The sequence below is a fragment of the Lithobates pipiens genome, unplaced genomic scaffold, assembly GCF_037356315.1.
Source record: "Lithobates pipiens isolate NorthernLeopardFrog02 unplaced genomic scaffold, aLitPip1_a1.2 Scaffold_18, whole genome shotgun sequence".
Lineage (NCBI taxonomy): Eukaryota > Metazoa > Chordata > Amphibia > Anura > Ranidae > Lithobates > Lithobates pipiens.
This window is the reverse complement of record NW_027507758.1, coordinates 177,147,746-177,167,176: the sequence shown is the minus strand read 5'-3', so window position 1 is coordinate 177,167,176 and position 19,431 is coordinate 177,147,746. Positions and strand designations below refer to the sequence as shown.

Sequence of the window (19,431 nt, the reverse complement as noted above, 5' to 3'; positions counted from 1 at the left end):
TTTGCCGGATATATACAGTACCATTAGGAAATTGCCAAACCATTTTAGCACACCGATCTTGGTGTGGTCAGATGCTTTGAGGGCAGAGGAGAGATCTAGCAATTTTAAAGCATGTCATGTTTGGTATCCATGCACTGAGCATAAGCTTAGGGCTGCAACTAATGATTATTTTCATAATCGATTAGTTGGCCGATTATTGTTTTGATTAATCGGTTAATAACCTTAAAAAAAAAAAAAAAAGTGGGTCAAATTGACGTTCATTTACAACCACAGTGATGGGAAAATTTGGAAATGATAGAAAACTTCTTAGTCAAAGGAATTTGCAGACCAGTGTATGTGGTTTTCGTTCAGAAATTACATTCATTTTAAAAACAGAATGTTAAAAACAAGTGAAAATTTCAAACAAAATTCTTTCATTCATGTACAAAGATTTTTCGTCTGAATATTCTCATCTGAAAACTGATCTGTATGGCCAGCATACAGCTCAGTACACACCTATGCAGTTTGATCTGTTTCTGCAGTGCTTTTTGCTGTGCGTTTTGATTTTTGCGCAGGTGATTTTACTGCAATGCATTACATGCTTTTTTGCAGCTTCTCCATTGAAGTATATTGAACCAATAAAGCACCATTTTGCGTTAAAAGTCCCTGACCCTTTCAGATGTGAACATGTCCCATAGGAAACCATGTAAATGAACTGTAGTGCATTTCTGCAAAAAGCACCAATAAACACATAGATGTGAACCAGGTCTAAGACGTTTAGTAACATAATGGGGGTTAATGGGTGTTAAAAAAACTAAAATTATCCCTTTATAGTACAAAAAAGCAGATAATCACTACTGTAAGCGGTTAATTTTTTTTTTTTACTGTAGAACAGTGAAACTAATATTTATAGCAGCCATTATTTGCTCTTTTTGTACTATAAAGGGCTAATTTTAGTTGTTGTTACTGGCCGATTAATCGATTATGGAAATAGTAATCGATTAATTTCATAATCTATTAGTTGTCAATTAATCGATTAGTTGTTTCAGCCCTACATAAAATCATCTTTTTTTATTTCATCAAACATTTGGGCAATATAGTGTGTTTTAGTGCATTCAAATTTAAAAAAGTGTGTGTTTTTTCCCAAAAAATTGTGTTTGAAAAATCGCTGCTCAAATACTGTGTGAAAAGAAAAAAAATGGCAACACCCACCATTTTAATCTGTAAGGCCTTTGCTTTAAAAAAAATATATATAATGTTTGGGGTTCAAAGTAATTTTCCTGTAATTTTTTTTTTCCATGTAAACAGTGTCAGAAAGGGATTTGTCTTCAAGTGGTGGTCAAGAGTGGGCGATATGTGACATAAGCTTCTAAATGTGCATAAAATACTAGGACAGTTCAACCCCCCCCCCCCCCCCAAATGACCCCTTTTTGGAAAGTAGACACCCCAAGCTATTTGCTGATAGGCATGTTGAGTCCATGTGATATTTTATATTTTGTCATAAGTTTCTGGGAAATTACACTTTTTTTTTTTTTTGCTCAAAGTTGTCACTAAATGATATATTATTCAAACATGGCATGATTATATGTGGAATTACACCCCAAAATGTATTCTGCTGCTTTTCCTGAGTACAGGATACCTAAAGTGTGAGACTTTTTGGGAGGCTAGCCACGTACAGGACCCTGAAAACCAATCACCGCCTTCAGGATTTCTAAGGGTGTATATTTTTGATTTCACTCCTCACTACCTATCAGTTTTGAAGGCCATAAAATGCCAAGATAGCACAACCCCCCCCCCCCCCCATGACCCCATTTTGGAAAGTAGACACCCCAAGGTATTTGATGAGAGGCATGTTGAGCCCATGGAATATTTTTTAGTTTTAATTACATGGGTACTGAGGCTAATTTAATCCAGATAAGGCACCAAGTGAGATTAATTACCCCCTTAATCAGTCACAGAATCTGTGTAATTAATGTGTATGGTTTAAAAAGGGATGAGGTGGCAACCCTAGTGCAGTGGATAGAGGACACTACAGGGGGGGGGGGGTACAGAGAACACTACAGTGGCAGTGGGGGGGTTCAGGAAACAGAGAACACTACAGTGAGGGGGGCGCAGGGGACAGAGGACACTGCAATGGGGGTATCCTATTAGGGACCCCATCACCCCTGTGGATGGAAAACCCATCTCACCTGGGGACACGGAACACCTTCTTCCTCCGGGACAGGGACCCCATCCCCCTGGGGATAGGGACCCCTTCTCCTCCCCCCCAAGCAGGGACCCCATCACTCCTGGGGACAGGGACCCCTTCTCTCCCGAGGTCAGGGACCCCATCACCCCTGGGGATGGGGCCCCTATCTCCCCTATGGGCAGGAACTTCATTTTCCCTAAAGAAAGAAACCCCATCTTCAGACCATGTTGGCTGGCAGGGCTGGCGCCAGCCACCCATGGCTGCCAGGATGGGGGAGGGAGACAGTTAAATCTGAAACACCAGCCTCAGGGTGCACTGGCTTTGGATTAGTGAAGCACATTAAAGTGAGGTAAACCTGTACTGTTTCATATTACTTACTAAGTTTTTTGGATTTTTATTATCATAATTTATTAGAAAGTGAATGCTGTCCTCCATGCATTCAAATACATTGAATCTGGCCCTTAAGTCGAAAAAGGTTGCTGATCCTGCAGATCTGTTTTGGGCACCAGTTCATAAACAGATTATTGGGGGACTGGAGAAAGTGCAGAGAAGAGCAACCAAAGAGGCATGGAGGAGCTTAGCTATAAGGAACGATTACATGAACTGAATTTATACTCTCTTGAGAAGAGATTAAGGGGGGATATGATCAACACGTATAAATACATAAGTGGTCCATATAGTGAACTTGGTGGGAAGTTATTCACTTTAAGGTCATCACAGAAGAAGGTCTGGAAGAAAAGATTTCATCTCCAAATTCGGAAAGGCTTTTTCACAGTAAGAGCAGCGAAAATGTGAAACAGACTCCCTCAAAAGCTGGTTCTGGCCCACTTAGTATATTGTTTTAAGAAAGGCCTCGATTCTTTCCTAGAAACACATATTATAACTGGATACTAATATTTATAGGTAAAGTTAATTGAGGGAATATCCAGTTGCCTCTAGGGGGATCAGGGAGGAATTCTTTCCGCTGCTGAAGCAAATTGGATCATGCTTTATTGTTTTTTTGTTTTTGTTTTTTGCCTTCCTCTGGCTCAACTGTGGGTAAAGGATTGTATAAATAGGATATATGGCATAAAGCATTGCAAACTCCTTCCTTTCCTCTCATCATTCATGTCATTTTATTATATAGTATATGCTACAACGCCCATCTTGGTACACCTTGCCGCAGTAAGCAGCAGCGGACATCTTGTTACAGCCAGCCCAAACTATATGGGCTGGGTGTAACAAGATGTCGTTGCTGGCTTAATGCAGCCAAGTGCAGGGTGTACCAAAATGGGTGTCAGGATGTTCAACCACTGATGGAGACACAGAACATCACTTCCGGTACCGACTCGCTCTCCCCTCTCCTGTTGCTGACTTCCAGTTGCAAGCAACGCTGCCTCATTCCCAGGTATCGTATTAGGCATCAGAAGCATTTGTGCGAGTACAAGTGCTCGCGCAAATGCTCGGTATCAGTACCGATACCAATACTAGTAACGAAACAACACTAATGACCTCCATGATTTTTAAGGACAGCACCAAGTCTTCTAGGCATGGAATGAAAACATTGGTGACATATTGCAACATCTATCTTTTTGCATTCTTCAAGAATGACCTCTTTTAGAGCCTGGATGCTGCATGAAGAGTGATGATCAACTTGTCTCTTCAGAATTTCCTATAGGTGATCGATTGGGTTCAGATCAGGAGACATGCTTGGCCACTAAATCACGTTCACCCTGTTCTTTAGAAATGCAACAGTGGCCTTAGATGTGTGTTGTGGATCGTCACGTTGGAAAAGTGCACAACGACCAAGGCCACGGAATGATAGCAGCATCTTCTCTTTCAATATAGAGCAGTACATCTGTAAATTAATGATACCATCAATGAAATGCAGCTCCACGACACCAGCAGCATCCATTCACAGGAGGAAACTGCCATCACCATGTTTCACTATAGGCACCAGGCAATTTTTTTTGTACTTTGCACCTTGTCAACTTTCCGACGCCATACAGTTTTGAAGACATTCCAAAAACATTTATCTTTGTATCATCACTCCAGAGTACAGAGTCCCAGTAGTCATCTTCTTTTTCATCATGGGCCCTGGCAAATTCTAGGCGGGCTGTTTTGTGCATGGGCTTTAAGAGAGGCTTCCTTCATGGATGACACCCATGCATGCCATTCCTCTGCAGTGTACGCTGTATTGTGTCATAGGAAAAAATCACTCCAGTTCGGCTTTGTACTTCTTTAGATAACTGCAGTGAACTTGCATGACGATTTTCTTCAACCTTTCTCATCAGAAAACACTCCTGTTGAAGTGTTAACTTCCGTGAACGGCCTGGATGTCTCCGTGAAATGGTTGCAGTTCCATCTTTTTTACATTTTTGTGTCACATTTGCTACAGTATTCTGACTAATAATTAAAGCTTTGCTGATCTTTTTGTAGCTTGTAGTTTCTTTCCCAGGCCTTGTAACATTTCTCTTCCATGTGGTGCCATTGCTGACATAAAATGGAAAGGTGTTTTCTGTGTTAAGTAACACCCTTTTATAATCAACTCTCTGCTGGACACCTGTTTAATGAATAGACTCACATTTAGTTGAAATATTGTTAATTAGGATTTTGTTGCTTAAACTTTAGCTTTGCTCCATAGACTTTCGTTGCGGTGTATTCATTTTTGCAACATGGTCTTGAATAATTTGTTAGGAAAGATACTTTTTGTGTGTGCAAATCTTGGTTGCAATCAATGGCCCACATTTGTGGAAGTATTTTGTAGTATAGTGTCCTATAGGAAATGTTGATTCTGAAAGGAAAGTCAAGGTTTTCTGACAAATCTGTTTGGGTGTACTCATTTATGTGCAGCCCTGTAATTGTAGGCTTAATTAGAGCCTGGAGTCCCACTTTCAGATAATTCAGATCTTATATGGGATATCTGTCACAGAAACCCTGCGATAAAATTACTAAATAAAATGCCCTTGTAGAGGGAGGCAGAAAAGCCCCTGATTTTGCAGTCACATATATATTCTAAGGCAATGAGATCCCCCTGTGACTGCATTTCCAGGCCCACCTATCTAGTACAAGTGGGAAATATGCTGCTTTTTGTTTTTTTTGTTACAAATAAATGTTGGTGAGGTAACTGCCTATTGAACTGTCCTACAACTCAATGACAGTAACTAGTGTAAAAAGGTATTTGTGCACAAATAGATTTGTTTTATTTTAGTCTTCCTTAGTTCAATTAAAGGGAGCAACAGTAAATATAGACAATATAAAACGTTTAAAAAAAAATTAAAATAAAATCTAAACCATGCATAGCTATACACTGTGTGTCATTGTTAATATATGAAACTAATTTACGATACAATACGATTTATTTATTACACAAATGCTTACATCCAGAGGGTCATGCGTACTGAGAGTTTATGTCCATGAACATGTATTTAATTAACTGTGTGGGTTAAGTACACATTAAATAAAATTAGAACTAGAAAGATTACGTAGGCCATTTGGAGAATGCCTAAATGAACAACTGACAATGTGCAATCATCTATTCCAAACACGTCTTCAGACACAGATCATTTCTTACCTGGAATGCTGTAAGTTTGTTCCTCAGGTTCACAAGGATTACTCTGGCCAGCACTAAGAAGATTGGATTGGCTGTCAAGCTGTAGACTGATTCTCCATCAAGAACAAGCGTGCTCAGAATTGCAACGCACAATGCTTTGCTCTGGAAAACATTGAAAAATACAAATCAGTTAAACTGAAGAATGCAACTATAACATATACTGTAGCTGTTGAACCTGAAACTTAAAACGGGACTGTACTGGGGAAAAAAATATTAAAAGCCAGCAGCTACAAATACTACAGCTGCTGACTTTTAATAAATGGACACTCACCTGTCCCGGGGTCCAGCGATGCCGGCAGCCGAGGCCGACCGATCGCTCGTCTCTCGGCTGCTGCCGCCACCATTCTAGGTGAGGGAATCAGGAAGTGAAGCGAATCGGCTTCACTTCCCGGTTCCCTACTGCGTATGCGCGAGTCGCGCAGCGCAATAGGAATTGTCCGCGCTGTCTCTGGGACCCGTGTTTGTCCCAGCAGACAGCGCGGCAGGACAGGAAATGGCATAGACTCCCCGCTAGCGGACGAAATGCGCCGCAAATCTAAAAATAGCGGCGTTTTACCGTCGACGCAAAGGGCGGTGTGGTGTGAAAGGGGTCTTAATAAACAGCCACTCACCTGTCCTGCGATCCAGCGGCGTGCTCACCCCAGTCAGTTTCACCCGCTGTCTTCTTTCCCTGTGTCCTCCCTCACCAGCATCTTCACTATGGGCACCATGTTCTGACAGCTTGCGGCTTCACAGCCGGGTGCCCACTGCGCATGAGCAATCAGCACTGCACTCTGTGACTGATCCCGAAGTCTTCTAGGACCGTTAGTGTCTCCCAGAAGACTTCAGGAGGGAAGGGGGGGGGAGAACTTCCACTTACGATCGCAGAAGTGGGAGCAGTTACCTGTCCAAATCGGGTACCCGCCCCCCCTCCTCCCTCAAGCTCCATTTCACAAACAGGAGCTGGGAAGGGGGACTTAAAGCGGAACTTCCCCATTTGGATGGAGCTCCGCTTGAACTGTATGATATTAGACAAGTGCACCTGTTAATTGGCGTTCCATTTTTTGTGCCCTTTTAAAACTTAAAAGTCACTGATTTTTTTTTTTCATTTCAATATATTTTATTTTCATAACAACAGATGTCAGTAGTACATCAGGATGAAGCAAGGAATGTCACTGATTTATTTTTAGTGCAATCTTATTTTATTGACAAATTAACCAATACAGATTAGCATAGGTCACAAAGTAAACAGAGAGTATCACTCATAATGTATCATACGGAGAGTATGAGTTCTCAGAAGGTGAGATCGTTTCTGAAATGTAGATCTTAAAGGCAGTAACTATGTATAACATAGAAAAACAGGACAAGTATAAAAGGTACAAAGCACCAACACCAACATCATGGGTATCATATGAACGAAAATCATTAAGACATTGTGAAGTACACTGAAAAACTATTATGTCACATACACACGATCGGAATTATGGTCGGAAAAAGGTCTGATGATTTTCCCGATGGAATTCCACTCAAGCTGTCTTGCCTACACACGTCACACCAAATTCCGACCATCAAGAACGCAGTGACACGCAAAACGTACGATGGCACTAGAAAAAGAAAGTTCAACAGCCAGTAGCCCATAGCTTCCGTCTCGCAGTTGAATCTGAGCATTCGTGAGTTTTTGCGCATCAGAATTGCATACACGCGATCGGAATTTCCGATGAAAAGCTCTCATTGGTCTTTTGCTGGCCGAAATTCAGATTGTGTGTATGCAGCATAACCCTTAGAGAAGTGTATGCTGTAGGGATCGCATACTGTCAAAATGGGGAGGAATGGAGAGAAAGAAGACAGAAGGATTAGGGATAAGCTACACTTCAACTAGGCTATGAGGTAGTGGGATTTGGGTCATCATTCAGCCCATGAGAAAATTGCTCGTACTTTGCAGTTTCCTAAGCCAACAGACGTTCCAGATCCCTAATACGGTCCCACTTCAGTAGCCTAATCCCCCAGGGAAGGCATTATTGTCAATCTTCAGTGTCGGGGAAACACTACCCTGGCCATGGCCAGGAAGTGTCACAGTACATCTTTTTTTTACAGCTTTGAAAGATCCAGGGAGCATAGACAAAAGAGCTACCTCAGGTGAGGGTTGAATAGAGGTCGCCATCAGTTTGCAGTACAAGTCAAAGATCGTGTGTCAGAATTTCTTTACAGGAGGGCAATATGGCCAAATGTGGAGCATGTTACCTTCGGAGATAAGACATTGCCAACAGGTGTTGAAATTTTGTACAGTTGAAGAGCATCTGTACCATCTAGTCACCAACTTAAACCTTTTTTCCTGAGTCTTAGTGGCTAAAGAGAGCTTATGTGTCAAAATAAAGCATTTTTGCCTAAGCATAAGGGAAAGCGAGTGATGCATCTCTGATTCCCAGGTCTGCGTGTATGGTGGGAGGTCAGGAGAAGAAGTGTTGAGCGATAAGCAGTAAAGTTGGGTGATCACATATGTTGGGGGGGGGGGGGGGGGTCGGCCTGCAGAAACCTCGAAACCCGATGGTTCAGCTAGAGTATCCAACAGAGAGGGGAGAGTACGAATATAAGATATTACTTGCTGTCTGTGAAGCCACTGTGTTGGGTGTCAGGAAGATGATGCAAACAAGGTATATCTAATGTTAAAGATGGGTCTGCACGAAGAACTTGGGCAAGTCGCCTATGATCTTAATTTTACCAGGATCCATACCCCCACCCCACACATAACCGGAGGGAAGGCCAGGGTCCCAAAAAAATGGTTAATAGGGCGCAGCAGTTTAAATATGCCACCAGAGGATGTCAGTCCCAAATTTGAATCTTCTGGTAGATAAGGTCACTAAGGAGTGAAGAGCCCCTAAAATGGATTGAAGGGGTCCAAGGGAGGGTGCAGAGATCAATTGGGTTTAAATGGCTTTCCAATTCAACTCAAAGTTTAGATGAGGAATGATGGAACCAGTCCAGTAGATGAGTGAGTACCGCTGCCTTAGGATATATAGACACATCCAGGGCTCCAGACACTTCTTGATCTTTCAGAAGAGAGAGAGAGCATTTCATAGCGTATTCCGGGACAGGCCGCATTCCAGATGAATTTGGAAAAGATCTGACTGAGCTTCCTGAAATACGAGGTAGGTATGTACATAGCGATTGTTTGAAATAGATAGAGGAACCGAGGAAGAACATCCATTTTCAAAGTATTCACCATACATAGCCATGAAAGCTGTCTGGATGCATATAATGATAAACCCACCTGGGTTCTAAGGAGTAGGGGAATGAAGTTTCCAGAAAAAAGATGGGACGCATCCGTTGGTATTTGGATTACCAATTAACGAATGGAAGTGGAACCAGACTTAAAAAGAAATGTGGTTGAAAGTTGCTGTAGGACCATCTTTGGAAATTAAATATTGAGGATTTCTGATTTACTGTAGTTCGCTTTAAAGTTGCTTACTACCCCAAATTTCCTGAACTCCTGCAGTATTGAAGGCAGCGGCAAGTGTGGTTGTGTCACAAACATAAAAAGGTCATCTGCAAAGAGGGTGAGTTTAGTATAGATAGGGCACTTGGCAATAACCTTAATAGTAGGGTTATTATTAAGGATGAGCTCCAGCGTGTTCGCACACCCCACGTGCAGAGCCCACCAGAAAGTCGGCACTGTGCTGCGCTAATCACAGGCAGTGAGACATTTCCTGATCTCTGCAGACGCGCATCTGGACAATGTCTCACTGCCTATGATTATGTGGCAGTGCCGACTTCCTGGCGTGTTCCATAGTAAGGATGTATAGAAGGGGAGACAAGGGGAGAACTTGTCACGTCCCATTATGGATAGAAAATGCCTGGGATAAAGAAGATAGCCTTGTCCGCATCGTGAGGACTCAGAGCTCAGTAAGGTATCAGGTTGTTGGGTTTCTCCTACTAACCGTGGAATGAATACAGAAATGATTCTATGTTGCTTAAAGTAATATTAAAGGCTTTTTTAAAATAATAAACCTGTTATAATTGCCAGAGAGGCAGAGAAGATCTGGGCTGGACGGCTTACATAAGCAGGACTGATGAGCAGGATATCAACAGGTGAGTCACTGTGGAGAGATGGGAGCTGGCAGTTAACCGACAACTGAGCGGCCAGCTCAGAGAAGAAAGGGCTGAGCCCAGCACTGACAGTACCCCCTCAACTATCCCAGCCCCTCAGAGGACCACCAGGCTTGAGGGGGAAATTTCTATGGAAATCACGGAGGACAGGGGCATGTACTTCCGAGGATGAAACCGAAGAGCATTCCTCCAGACCGCACCCTTTCCAATGCACCAGGTACTGTATGCACCCACAGAACCTACGGGAGTCAACAATGGACTACACTTCATACTCCTCATGGTTCTCAACCTGTACAGGGTGAGGATGAGAACTGTGCACAAAAAGGCTTGCCAGAACTTGGACACAAACTGACTATCCCTGTCCGAGACAATCACCATGGGTAGCCCATGTAAGCAAAAATGGTAGCCAGTTCCTTAGATGTGGGCAACTTCTTAAGTGGAATACAATGAGACATTTTCAAGAACCGGCCAACCACCATAAGGATAACTGTGTTGCCCTGGGAGTTGGGCAACTCCACAATGAAATCCATAGACAGGTGGGTCCAAGTCCTCTCTCCAATGGGTACGGGTTGTAGGGGACCCACTGGAAGGTTTTGTGGAGTCTTAGGCCGCGTACACACGGGCGGATTGTCTGGCCAACTAAGTCCGTCAGACAATCCGACAGACAGTCCATCCTACTTTTGAATGAACGGACTTGACCGCACACGATGAACAGACAGTCCGCTGAAAGCTTGCGCGATGACGTGTACAGCACGTACAACGGGACTAGAAATACGACGTCCAATACACTGCAATGCAACCTTCGGCCGTGTAAATCCTGAGCATGCGCCATACTTAGTCCGTCCAACTTGCCTACACACGAGCGGACTGTCCGCTGAAACCAAGTTTGGACGGACTGTATTACGGAAATTCCGAAAGACTTAGTCCGCCAGACTGTCCGCTGAAAAAGTCCGCTGAAGCCCACACACGAGCGGACTGTCCGCTGAAACACGTTTCAGCGGACTAAGTTGGACGGACAATCCTCTCGTGTGTACGCGGCCTTACTCTGAGCACACACAGAACAGGCAGCTACGAAGGCGGCTACATCAGAAAGTAGACTAGACCACCAGAATTGTTCACAAATAGCCCAAAAGAGTTGATTCTTCCCAGGGGCTTTGGGAGAATAGTAATTCTGGAGCACGGCAGTACAGAGACTCTCAGGAACGCAGCAGTGGTCACAAGGTTTCTCAGGAGGAGCATGGACCCGAGCAGCAAGAATTTTGTCACCCAAAGGAGAAGTGAGACTGATGCAAACCGTAGCCAGAATACGATCAGGAGGAATCACAGGCACCAAAACCGACTCCATCTTGGAAGTGGAGGAAAATTGTCATGACAAAGCGTCAGCCCTTACATTCTTAGTACCGGGTAAGAACGAGACAATGTATTTGAAACTTGACAATAAAAGAGCCCATCGTGCCCTATTGGGAGAGAGGCGTTTAGCCTCAGACAAGAATGTGGGATTCTTATGGTCAGTAAGAATGAGAACCAGGACATTGGTACCTTAAAGGAGATGCCTCCATTCTTTCAGGGCTAAAATGATCGCTAACAGCTCTCTGTCCCTAATCTCATAATTGCATTCCACAGGTGACAATTTTTTGGAAAAATAGCCACAAGGATGCATAGTGTGCTCAGAGAAAAACTTTGAGACAGAAGGGCGCCAACTCCAGTCTCAGAAGCATCAACCTCAAGGATAAAGGGTAACATAGGATCAGGATGTGCCAACACAGAACAAAAACAAAGGCAGCCCTAAGACTCTCAAAGGCCTTAATGGACTCCAGAGACCAACTCTAAGTAACCGTCCTTTCTGGTGATATCAGTCAGGGGCTTAACCAGAGATGAAAAGTTACAAATAAACTTCCAATAATAATTGGTAAAGCCAAGAAAACGTTGCCGAGGGCGTAACCCCATGGGTCGGGGCCACTGTAAAACTGCTGAAAGTTTCTCTGGGTCCATCGAAAAACCAGCAATGGAAATTACATAACCCAGGAATTTAACCTGTTCACGATGGAAATCGCACTTCTCCAATTTTTAATAGAGATTGTTCTCTCAGTTTCTGAAGCACACAACAGACGTGTGGTGGCTCTCTAGGGACTTGGAAAATAGGAGGATATCGTCAAGATAAACCAGCACACAACTGCAACAAATCTCGGAGGACATTGTTAATAAATTTCTGGAAAACTGCTGGTGTGTTACAAAGGCCAAATGGCATTACAATGTACTCATAATGGCCTGTTCTGGTATTAAACACAGTCTTGTGTTGTCGCCCTCCTTAATCCTCACGAGACTGTCTGCCCCTCTCAAATCAAGCTTTGTGGAAACTGTTTCTCCCTTGAGACGGTCAAATAACTTGTGAAACAATTTAGACCCCTATAATCAATACAATGTCTCATTTCACCACTCTTCTTCACAAAGAAGAAACTAGCACCAGCAGGAGACAAGGATTTGCGGATGAAAACTCAAGTGTCTGCAACATACTGCTCCATGGCCTTATCCTCCGAGACTGACAAAGGATAAACCCAGCCAAGAGGGGGTATGGCACCAGGTTGAGGGTCAATTGCGCAATCATACGACTGGTGTGGAGGCAAACTACCGGCTTGCCCCTGGTCAGAGACTTTGCTAAAATCGTGGTACTCCTTAGGCAGGGAGGAGAGTGAAGAGGTACACAGGGCCTTAGCCACCTTCTGAAAGCATCCCCATAACATGATGCTGCTGGTGATGTGCATTGTTAGTTTCCACCACACGTAGCATTTTGCTTTTAGGCCACACTACCAGAGCACCTTCTAAGATGTTTGCTGTGTCCCCCACATGACTTCTCGCAAACTGCAAACGGGACTTCTTATGGGAATGGCTTTCTTCCTGTCACTCTTCCATAAAGGCCAGATTTGTGGAATGCATGACTAATAGTTGTCCTGTAGACAGATTCTCCCAGTTGAGCTGTGGATCTCTGCAGCTTCTCCAGAGTTACCATGGGCCTCTTGGTTGCTTCTCTGAATAATGCTCTCCTTGCCTAGCCTGTCAGTTTAGGTGGACAGGCATGTCTTGGTAGGTTTGCAGTTGTGCCATGCTCTTACCATTTTCGGATGATGGATTAAACAGTGCTACGTGAGATGCTCAAAGCTTGGGATATTTTTTTATAACCTAACCCTGCTTTAAATTTTTCCACAACTTTATCCCATTCCACTTCACAATTATATGCCACTTTGTGCTGGTCTATCACATAAAATCCCAATAAAATACATTTAAGTTTTTGATTCTAACATGACAAAATGTGGAAAATTTCAAGGGGTACAAATACTTTTTCAAGGCACTGTATCTATCTATCACAGCACTCCTTCAGTGTTACCTACAACGCTATCTCCTCTGTCCCTCAAGGCCCTGTTCTTAGATCCCTTCTCTTTTCTATCTACACCTCCTCCTTTGGTCCCTTGATAACTTCCCATGGCTTCCAATACCATCTCTATGGCAACAACACCCAAATCTTTACTCACTGACATATCACCATGGATGTCTCACCACTTCCTCAAACTAAATGTTTCTAAAACCAAACTTGTAATATTATCCCTGCCCCCACAATGCCCTCCTCCCTGACTTTTCTTTCGAGATCAATAATACAACTATCAGTCCCTCCCCTCAAACCAGGGTACTAGGTGTAATTGTAGACTGACCAGTCCTTTTAGCCCCAAAGCCAATCACTGCCAAAAGCTTGACTTCATCTCCCTAACAGCTCTAAAATTCTCATTTTTTAACGAATAAAACCACCAAGCTATTCATTTACTCCCTTATTATCTATTGCAACTCCCTTCTCATAAGTCTACCTCTAACACAGGCCATCTCCTCTTCAGTCTTTCATGAATGCTACTGCTATATTAATCTACCTTACCTACCTACCTTAATCTGCCCCCCCCCCCCCCCCCCCCCCCCCGGCAATGCCTCTATTGGCATCCGAATACCTAGCAAAATAAAATCAAAATACTATCGACATACAAAGCCACCACAACTATGCCCCAAGCTACTTCACCAATCTTGTCTCCAAAACTCTGGAACTCTCTACTTCAATTTGTCTATCTCCTACTCAGGCCATTTTAGGCAATCCCTGAAAATGTATCTCTTCAAGCAGGCCTAAACTGCCTCCACCTAACAACTCAACTTTTAATTCTTTCCTCAGCTCACCCTCACAGTAATTACCTTTTGTACCACTTGACCCACCCTATCAGATTGTAATCCCTTATGAGCAGGACCTATTTAACCCTCTCATATTTAATTGCATTGTAAATGTACGGTCTCCCTTTACAATGTAAAATGTTGTGCAAACTGTTATCACTATATAAATCCCGTTAAATAATAAAAAGAGATGCTGTGTCTATATGTCAGGATCAGTATGGTATAGGAATCACTGGAAAGCAGTACTGTTTTTTTTAATTTGAAAATAACCCAAGAGTATTAAGACTTCCGTGTGCTTAGGTCTCCTTAAGCTATCGCTCCTCTTTTTTCCCAGCCCAATACCCTCCAGCATCAACAAAGCCAAATAAAAATAGGTTTTCTGAGGGAAGACCTAGCTCAGCTTGTCTCTTCCTATAAAATAAGACTGATGCCTTTAGCAATGCTGTGGATTTATAGCACACAGTAATATTACACAGAGAAAAAATCACACACCAGAGAGAACAATGCAGCCTCATCACACTAAAATTTGCTATATTTGTTTTTTCTATTTAATAGAATGTGTATAGCAATATTTCCTTTAAGTACACACTTATGACATTCTTGATTATAAAATATATAGTTGAGAATCAACACAAAAGAAGAACCATAACCCAGCTATTGACAAAACACCATTTTCCACGATGCTTAGCTGTGTAATTAGTCTCAGACATAAGCACTATTACTGTATTTAGGTGAAGAGAACAGCTTGAGACCAGACTTATCATGGAAAAAGAAAACTATTACCTACATGCCAGCTTCAAGCTTAAAGCTATTTCAAAGTGTAAAATAAACTTACTTTGGTGTAAAGAGCCCTGCCCCACAAACTGCATGCAACTGATACATTAAGAAAATGCCAAACTACTCAGGTACTACTATAATCAGCAGCAACGTTCCTAGTTTTCTGGTCATGTGAAATACGCAATCTTTCTCCTCCCCAATCAGGGCAGAGATAACTCTCTGTGCATTAAACATAAAATTTGAGGAGAAGGCACAAGAAACTAGGCAGTATGTTCTCCTATGCTCTTTATAGTCAAATAGGTTAGCTGCACAATACTGATCATTTTGAATATTTAAAGCTAATAAAACTGAAAGGTTTCAGTTTCTGGTATGCACATGGTATCAAATACATGTACCAGCTGTATATACCTGTAGACAACATTATTCAAATGTATTGAGTGAAGGACCCTGTATTTTTCTTTCTGCACCACCGCCGGTTTTCGAGTAAGGTCTACAGGCGATCTATTCTACCTCCCCTGCTTACAGCAGCGAAGAGCTATAGCCCACATTTTTTGGAAACCGACATAGCCGCCATCTATTGCCGTTTGAGTGAAGAAAGTAGTTGACATCAATGAGATGGAAGACTTGGTGTCTACAGAGGAAGGCCTCTGGGAGAAATTCCTTAAAAAGGTAGTTCTATTGGCAAAAATGTGTTAACTCTGAGGAGTACAAGGAGCTGCTGATTTAAATCATTTTATAGGTTCATTTCACTGATGGGGAGCATGGCCCTGGGGCACTGGTGGATCGATTGATCCCTCCTTTTCCCTTTGTCCTTTTTCCTTTAGTACTTCAAAAGGAATTTGACTTTCCAAAAACGATTCTTTCAAACCTACAACTCAGTCATGCCTTAGCAGCTGACTTCCACGCTCATAAACTCGCACTGCAACAGAACCCAGTACTATCGCTGCTAATACAAACAGGTACTGAAAGGGGGCTTATCTCTCAACTATACGGGATCCTTCACAACAAAAAGCAGACTAGAATTCCTGGCAAAAAGGATGGAAGGACGATTTGGGTCCTATCTCAGAAGAATTGTGGGAACAGGAATTAAATGCATTTAAAGTCACATTCAAAGACTTACAAAATTGTTCATTTTCCATAGCACATATCATGCACATGCTAAACTGTTTGACCTAATGTTACATTTTTGTTCCAGTTTTTATGTGTCAGAAGACTGCAGAATGTCATAACAGTCTTCCATTTAACATTGTTTGCATCAATATTTGCAACTTTAAAAGAACAAAAAATGAAAATGTTATTGTATTAAAACAACTAAAAGTGGAAAAATGTAACGGTGGGTCCACCACATCACAGGATTATATTATATCATCTGGGAAAATAAAAACTAAAAAAATCTAGTCTCAAGGTATATGTTAAAAGTGGTTGAAAACTCATAAAACATTTTTTTTAAAAACATGAAAGACAAAGGCATAATGAGCTAGTATGCATCGCATTAACTAGCTCATCATGAAATACTTACCTTAGATCGAAGCTGTTGCAACGGTTCCCCCACACTGCTGTGACCGACAACATGTCTCCCAGAGTTATTTCCGGGTTTGCAGGCTCCGGCTCTGTGATTGGCGGGAAACGGCCTGAAGAAACAGCACAAGCGGATATTTGGATACAGTGAATATCTCCTAAACTGTGCAAGTTTAGGAGATATTCACAGTACCTAAAGGTAAATCTTATTATAAGCTTACATGTAGGTTAAAGTGGTGTAACAGGGTTTACAACCACTTTAAAGCCAAAAAGTAGGGGGCTATGCTGGTATGCGAGCAGGAGCAGATGTACTTGACAGTTGCTCCCATTATCTGGAGTCATTTATGTGTCTTTAACCATCCCTTAACTGTAATTTTGCTCATCAAACTTGTGCCTTATGGTTAGGGGTCTAGCCCGGATCCTTCCATGCTGCACAAGGGCCATTCGGGTAAGAAACAGTGAAGTTCCCTGTCGAAGCCCACAACCTGCCTCCACTGGGGGTTATTCTTCTTTTGTACTTTTGTACTTCTTTTGCTGTTCTACAAATATGCACATGTCTACATTTGCATAGATGCTTCACTAGTTCTGTTTGTCACCTGAAAGACTTTATGATAAAGCAAATCCTGACCATCTCAGGATTATCTCCTGGGAAGTCAAGGGTATGAGCTAAATTTAAGAGGTCCCTAGTCCTTCAATCTTTGAAATCTCACCACCCACATGTAGTTTTCCTTTGGAAAACACATCTCCAAGGCAACACGGTTCTTCCATTGAGATGGAATTTGATCCAGATAGTGGTGCATGCCATATATACCTCCTGTGTAAGGGGGGGGGTGAAGGGTTAAATAATGATGACTAATATTTCAGGTTGTAGACTGCTACTTTAGATTCTGTTTGGAAGCTGTTTGTTCCAAGCATATTTGAGAAAGCTATAAAGTAAAAGTGAAACTTAAAGTGGTTGTAAACCCATGGGAGGGAGGGGGGGAAGCAACCTGCAAGGCAAAGGCATAATGAGCTAGTATGCATAGCATACTAGCTCATTATGAATAACTTACCTGAGAACGAAGCCCCCGAAGCGGTCCTCCGTCTTCATGTCTGCCGCTGCCATGGATCCCAGAGTGACTTCACTGTGATTCGCCGGAGCAGCGATGATGTCACTCCCGCGCATGCGCACGGGAGCTGGCACTCGCGGCATATCGCCGCGATCTGTGGCCTGCGCGCCACTGTCTATGGCGCATGCGCCGTAGACAGCGGTGGCTGTCTTTTTGGAAATATCTCCTAAACCATATAGGTTTAGGAGATATTACTTGGACCTACAGGTAAGCCTTAATCTAGGGTTACCTGTAGGTCAAAGTGGTTTGTAAGGGTTTACAACCAATTTAAAGTGGTGTTGCCACCCAAAAAAGTGTTTAAAATTCTTAAAAAATAAAGTAATTGGAAAAAAAATTTTTTACTCACCTCTAAATACCTGTTGCTAGGGAGTCCCTCGTAGTCTGCCTTCTTCCTTGCTCGGGCTGGTGACATCACTTCCCCTCATGCCGCACAGTCATCTGGGACCTGTCACGTGTCCCAGGTGACTGTGCGGGGTATCACGGCGCCCTGCGCTGCTCGCGCATGCGCAGTGGGTGCCCAGCTGTGAAGCCACAGGCGGATGCCCACAGTATGAATGACGGCGCCGAGAGCGGAGCGGGGAACGTGGGGTGGCTTCGTTCCCCTGCATCGCTAGACCCTGGGACACGTAAGTGTCCAATTATTAAAAGTCAGCAGCTGCTGTATTTGTAGCTGCTGACTTTTAATTTTATTTTTATTTTTATGGGCACCCCACTTTAAATGAGGAACTTATAAATTCAAGAATAGCCTAGCAGCGAGACAACCAGAGGAACCTGTCTAATGGAAACATTTAGGTTAAGACTATTCTATACATCAAGGATATGCAATTAGTGGGCCTCCAGCTGTTGCAGAGCAGAACTACAAGTCCCATGAGGCATAGCAAGACTCTGACAGCCACAAGCATGACACCCATAGGCAGTGACGTGATGGGACTTGTAGTTTTGCAACATCTGGAGATCTACTAATGGCACATCCCTGCTATAGATCATGAATATATATGTTATAATATGTGTATAGTTATGATTGGTTAAAAGAAAGATGTCATCTAATGCACTTATCATAATATACATATTTGTATCTGATTGGTGGGCAGAGATATTTCCTATCCTATCTCTACGCTGACAACTTGGTACTCTTTATTCATGACTCTGGGACTTCAATGTCAGCTGTACTTTGTATTTTAAATACATTTACCTCCCCCGCCCATTTTTTTTCTCAGGCCTGAGGGTAAATTGTAACACAATTGTACCTTTACATAGGTCTACTACCACTTCAAGTATCCCTACAGACAATTCCCTCCAATGGGTAGAGAGAGTCAAATACAGTGCCTTGCGAAAGTATTCGCCCCCTTGAACTTTTCAACCTTTTGCCACATTTCAGGCTTCAAACATAAAGATATAAAATTTTAATGTTTTGTGAAGAATCACCAACAAGTGGGACACAATTGTGAAGTGGAACGAAATCTATTGGATATTTTAAACTTTTTTAGCAAATAAAAAACTGAAAAGGAGGTGCGTGCAAAATTATTCGGCCCCTTTACTTTCAGTGCAGCAAACTCACTCCAGAAGTTCAGCGAGGATCTCTGAATGATCCAATGTTGTCCTAAATGACTGATGGTGATAAATAGAATCCACCTGTGTGTAATCAAGTCTCCGTATAAATGCACCTGCTCTGTGATAGTCTCAGGGTTCTGTTGAAAGCGTAGACAGCATCATGAAGACCAAGGAACACACCAGGCAGGTCCGTAATACTGTTGTGGAGAAGTTTAAAGCCGGATTTGGATACAAAAAGATTTCCCAAGCTTTAAACATCCCAAGGAGCACTGTGCAAGCAATCATTTTGAAATGGAAGGAGTATCAGACCACTGCAAATCTACCAAGACCTGGCCGTCCCTCTAAACTTTCAGCTCAGACAAGGAGAAGACTGATCAGAGATGCAGCCAAGAGGCCCATGATCACTCTGGATCAACTGCAGAGAACTACAGCTG

The 19,431-nt window shown here is 42.7% G+C and overlaps 1 protein-coding gene across 1 annotated transcript in view; it reads right to left on the bottom strand.

The window, feature by feature from the left end:
• TTC27 (tetratricopeptide repeat domain 27) overlaps window positions 1-19,431 on the bottom strand; it is a 626,083-nt gene that overhangs the window by 491,301 nt on the left and 115,351 nt on the right. Inside the window, exon 5 of the mRNA XM_077486426.1 lies at window positions 5,721-5,861. Within this exon, the coding sequence (XP_077342552.1) occupies window positions 5,721-5,861 (141 nt within the window). The remainder of the gene's footprint in view (window positions 1-5,720; window positions 5,862-19,431) is intronic.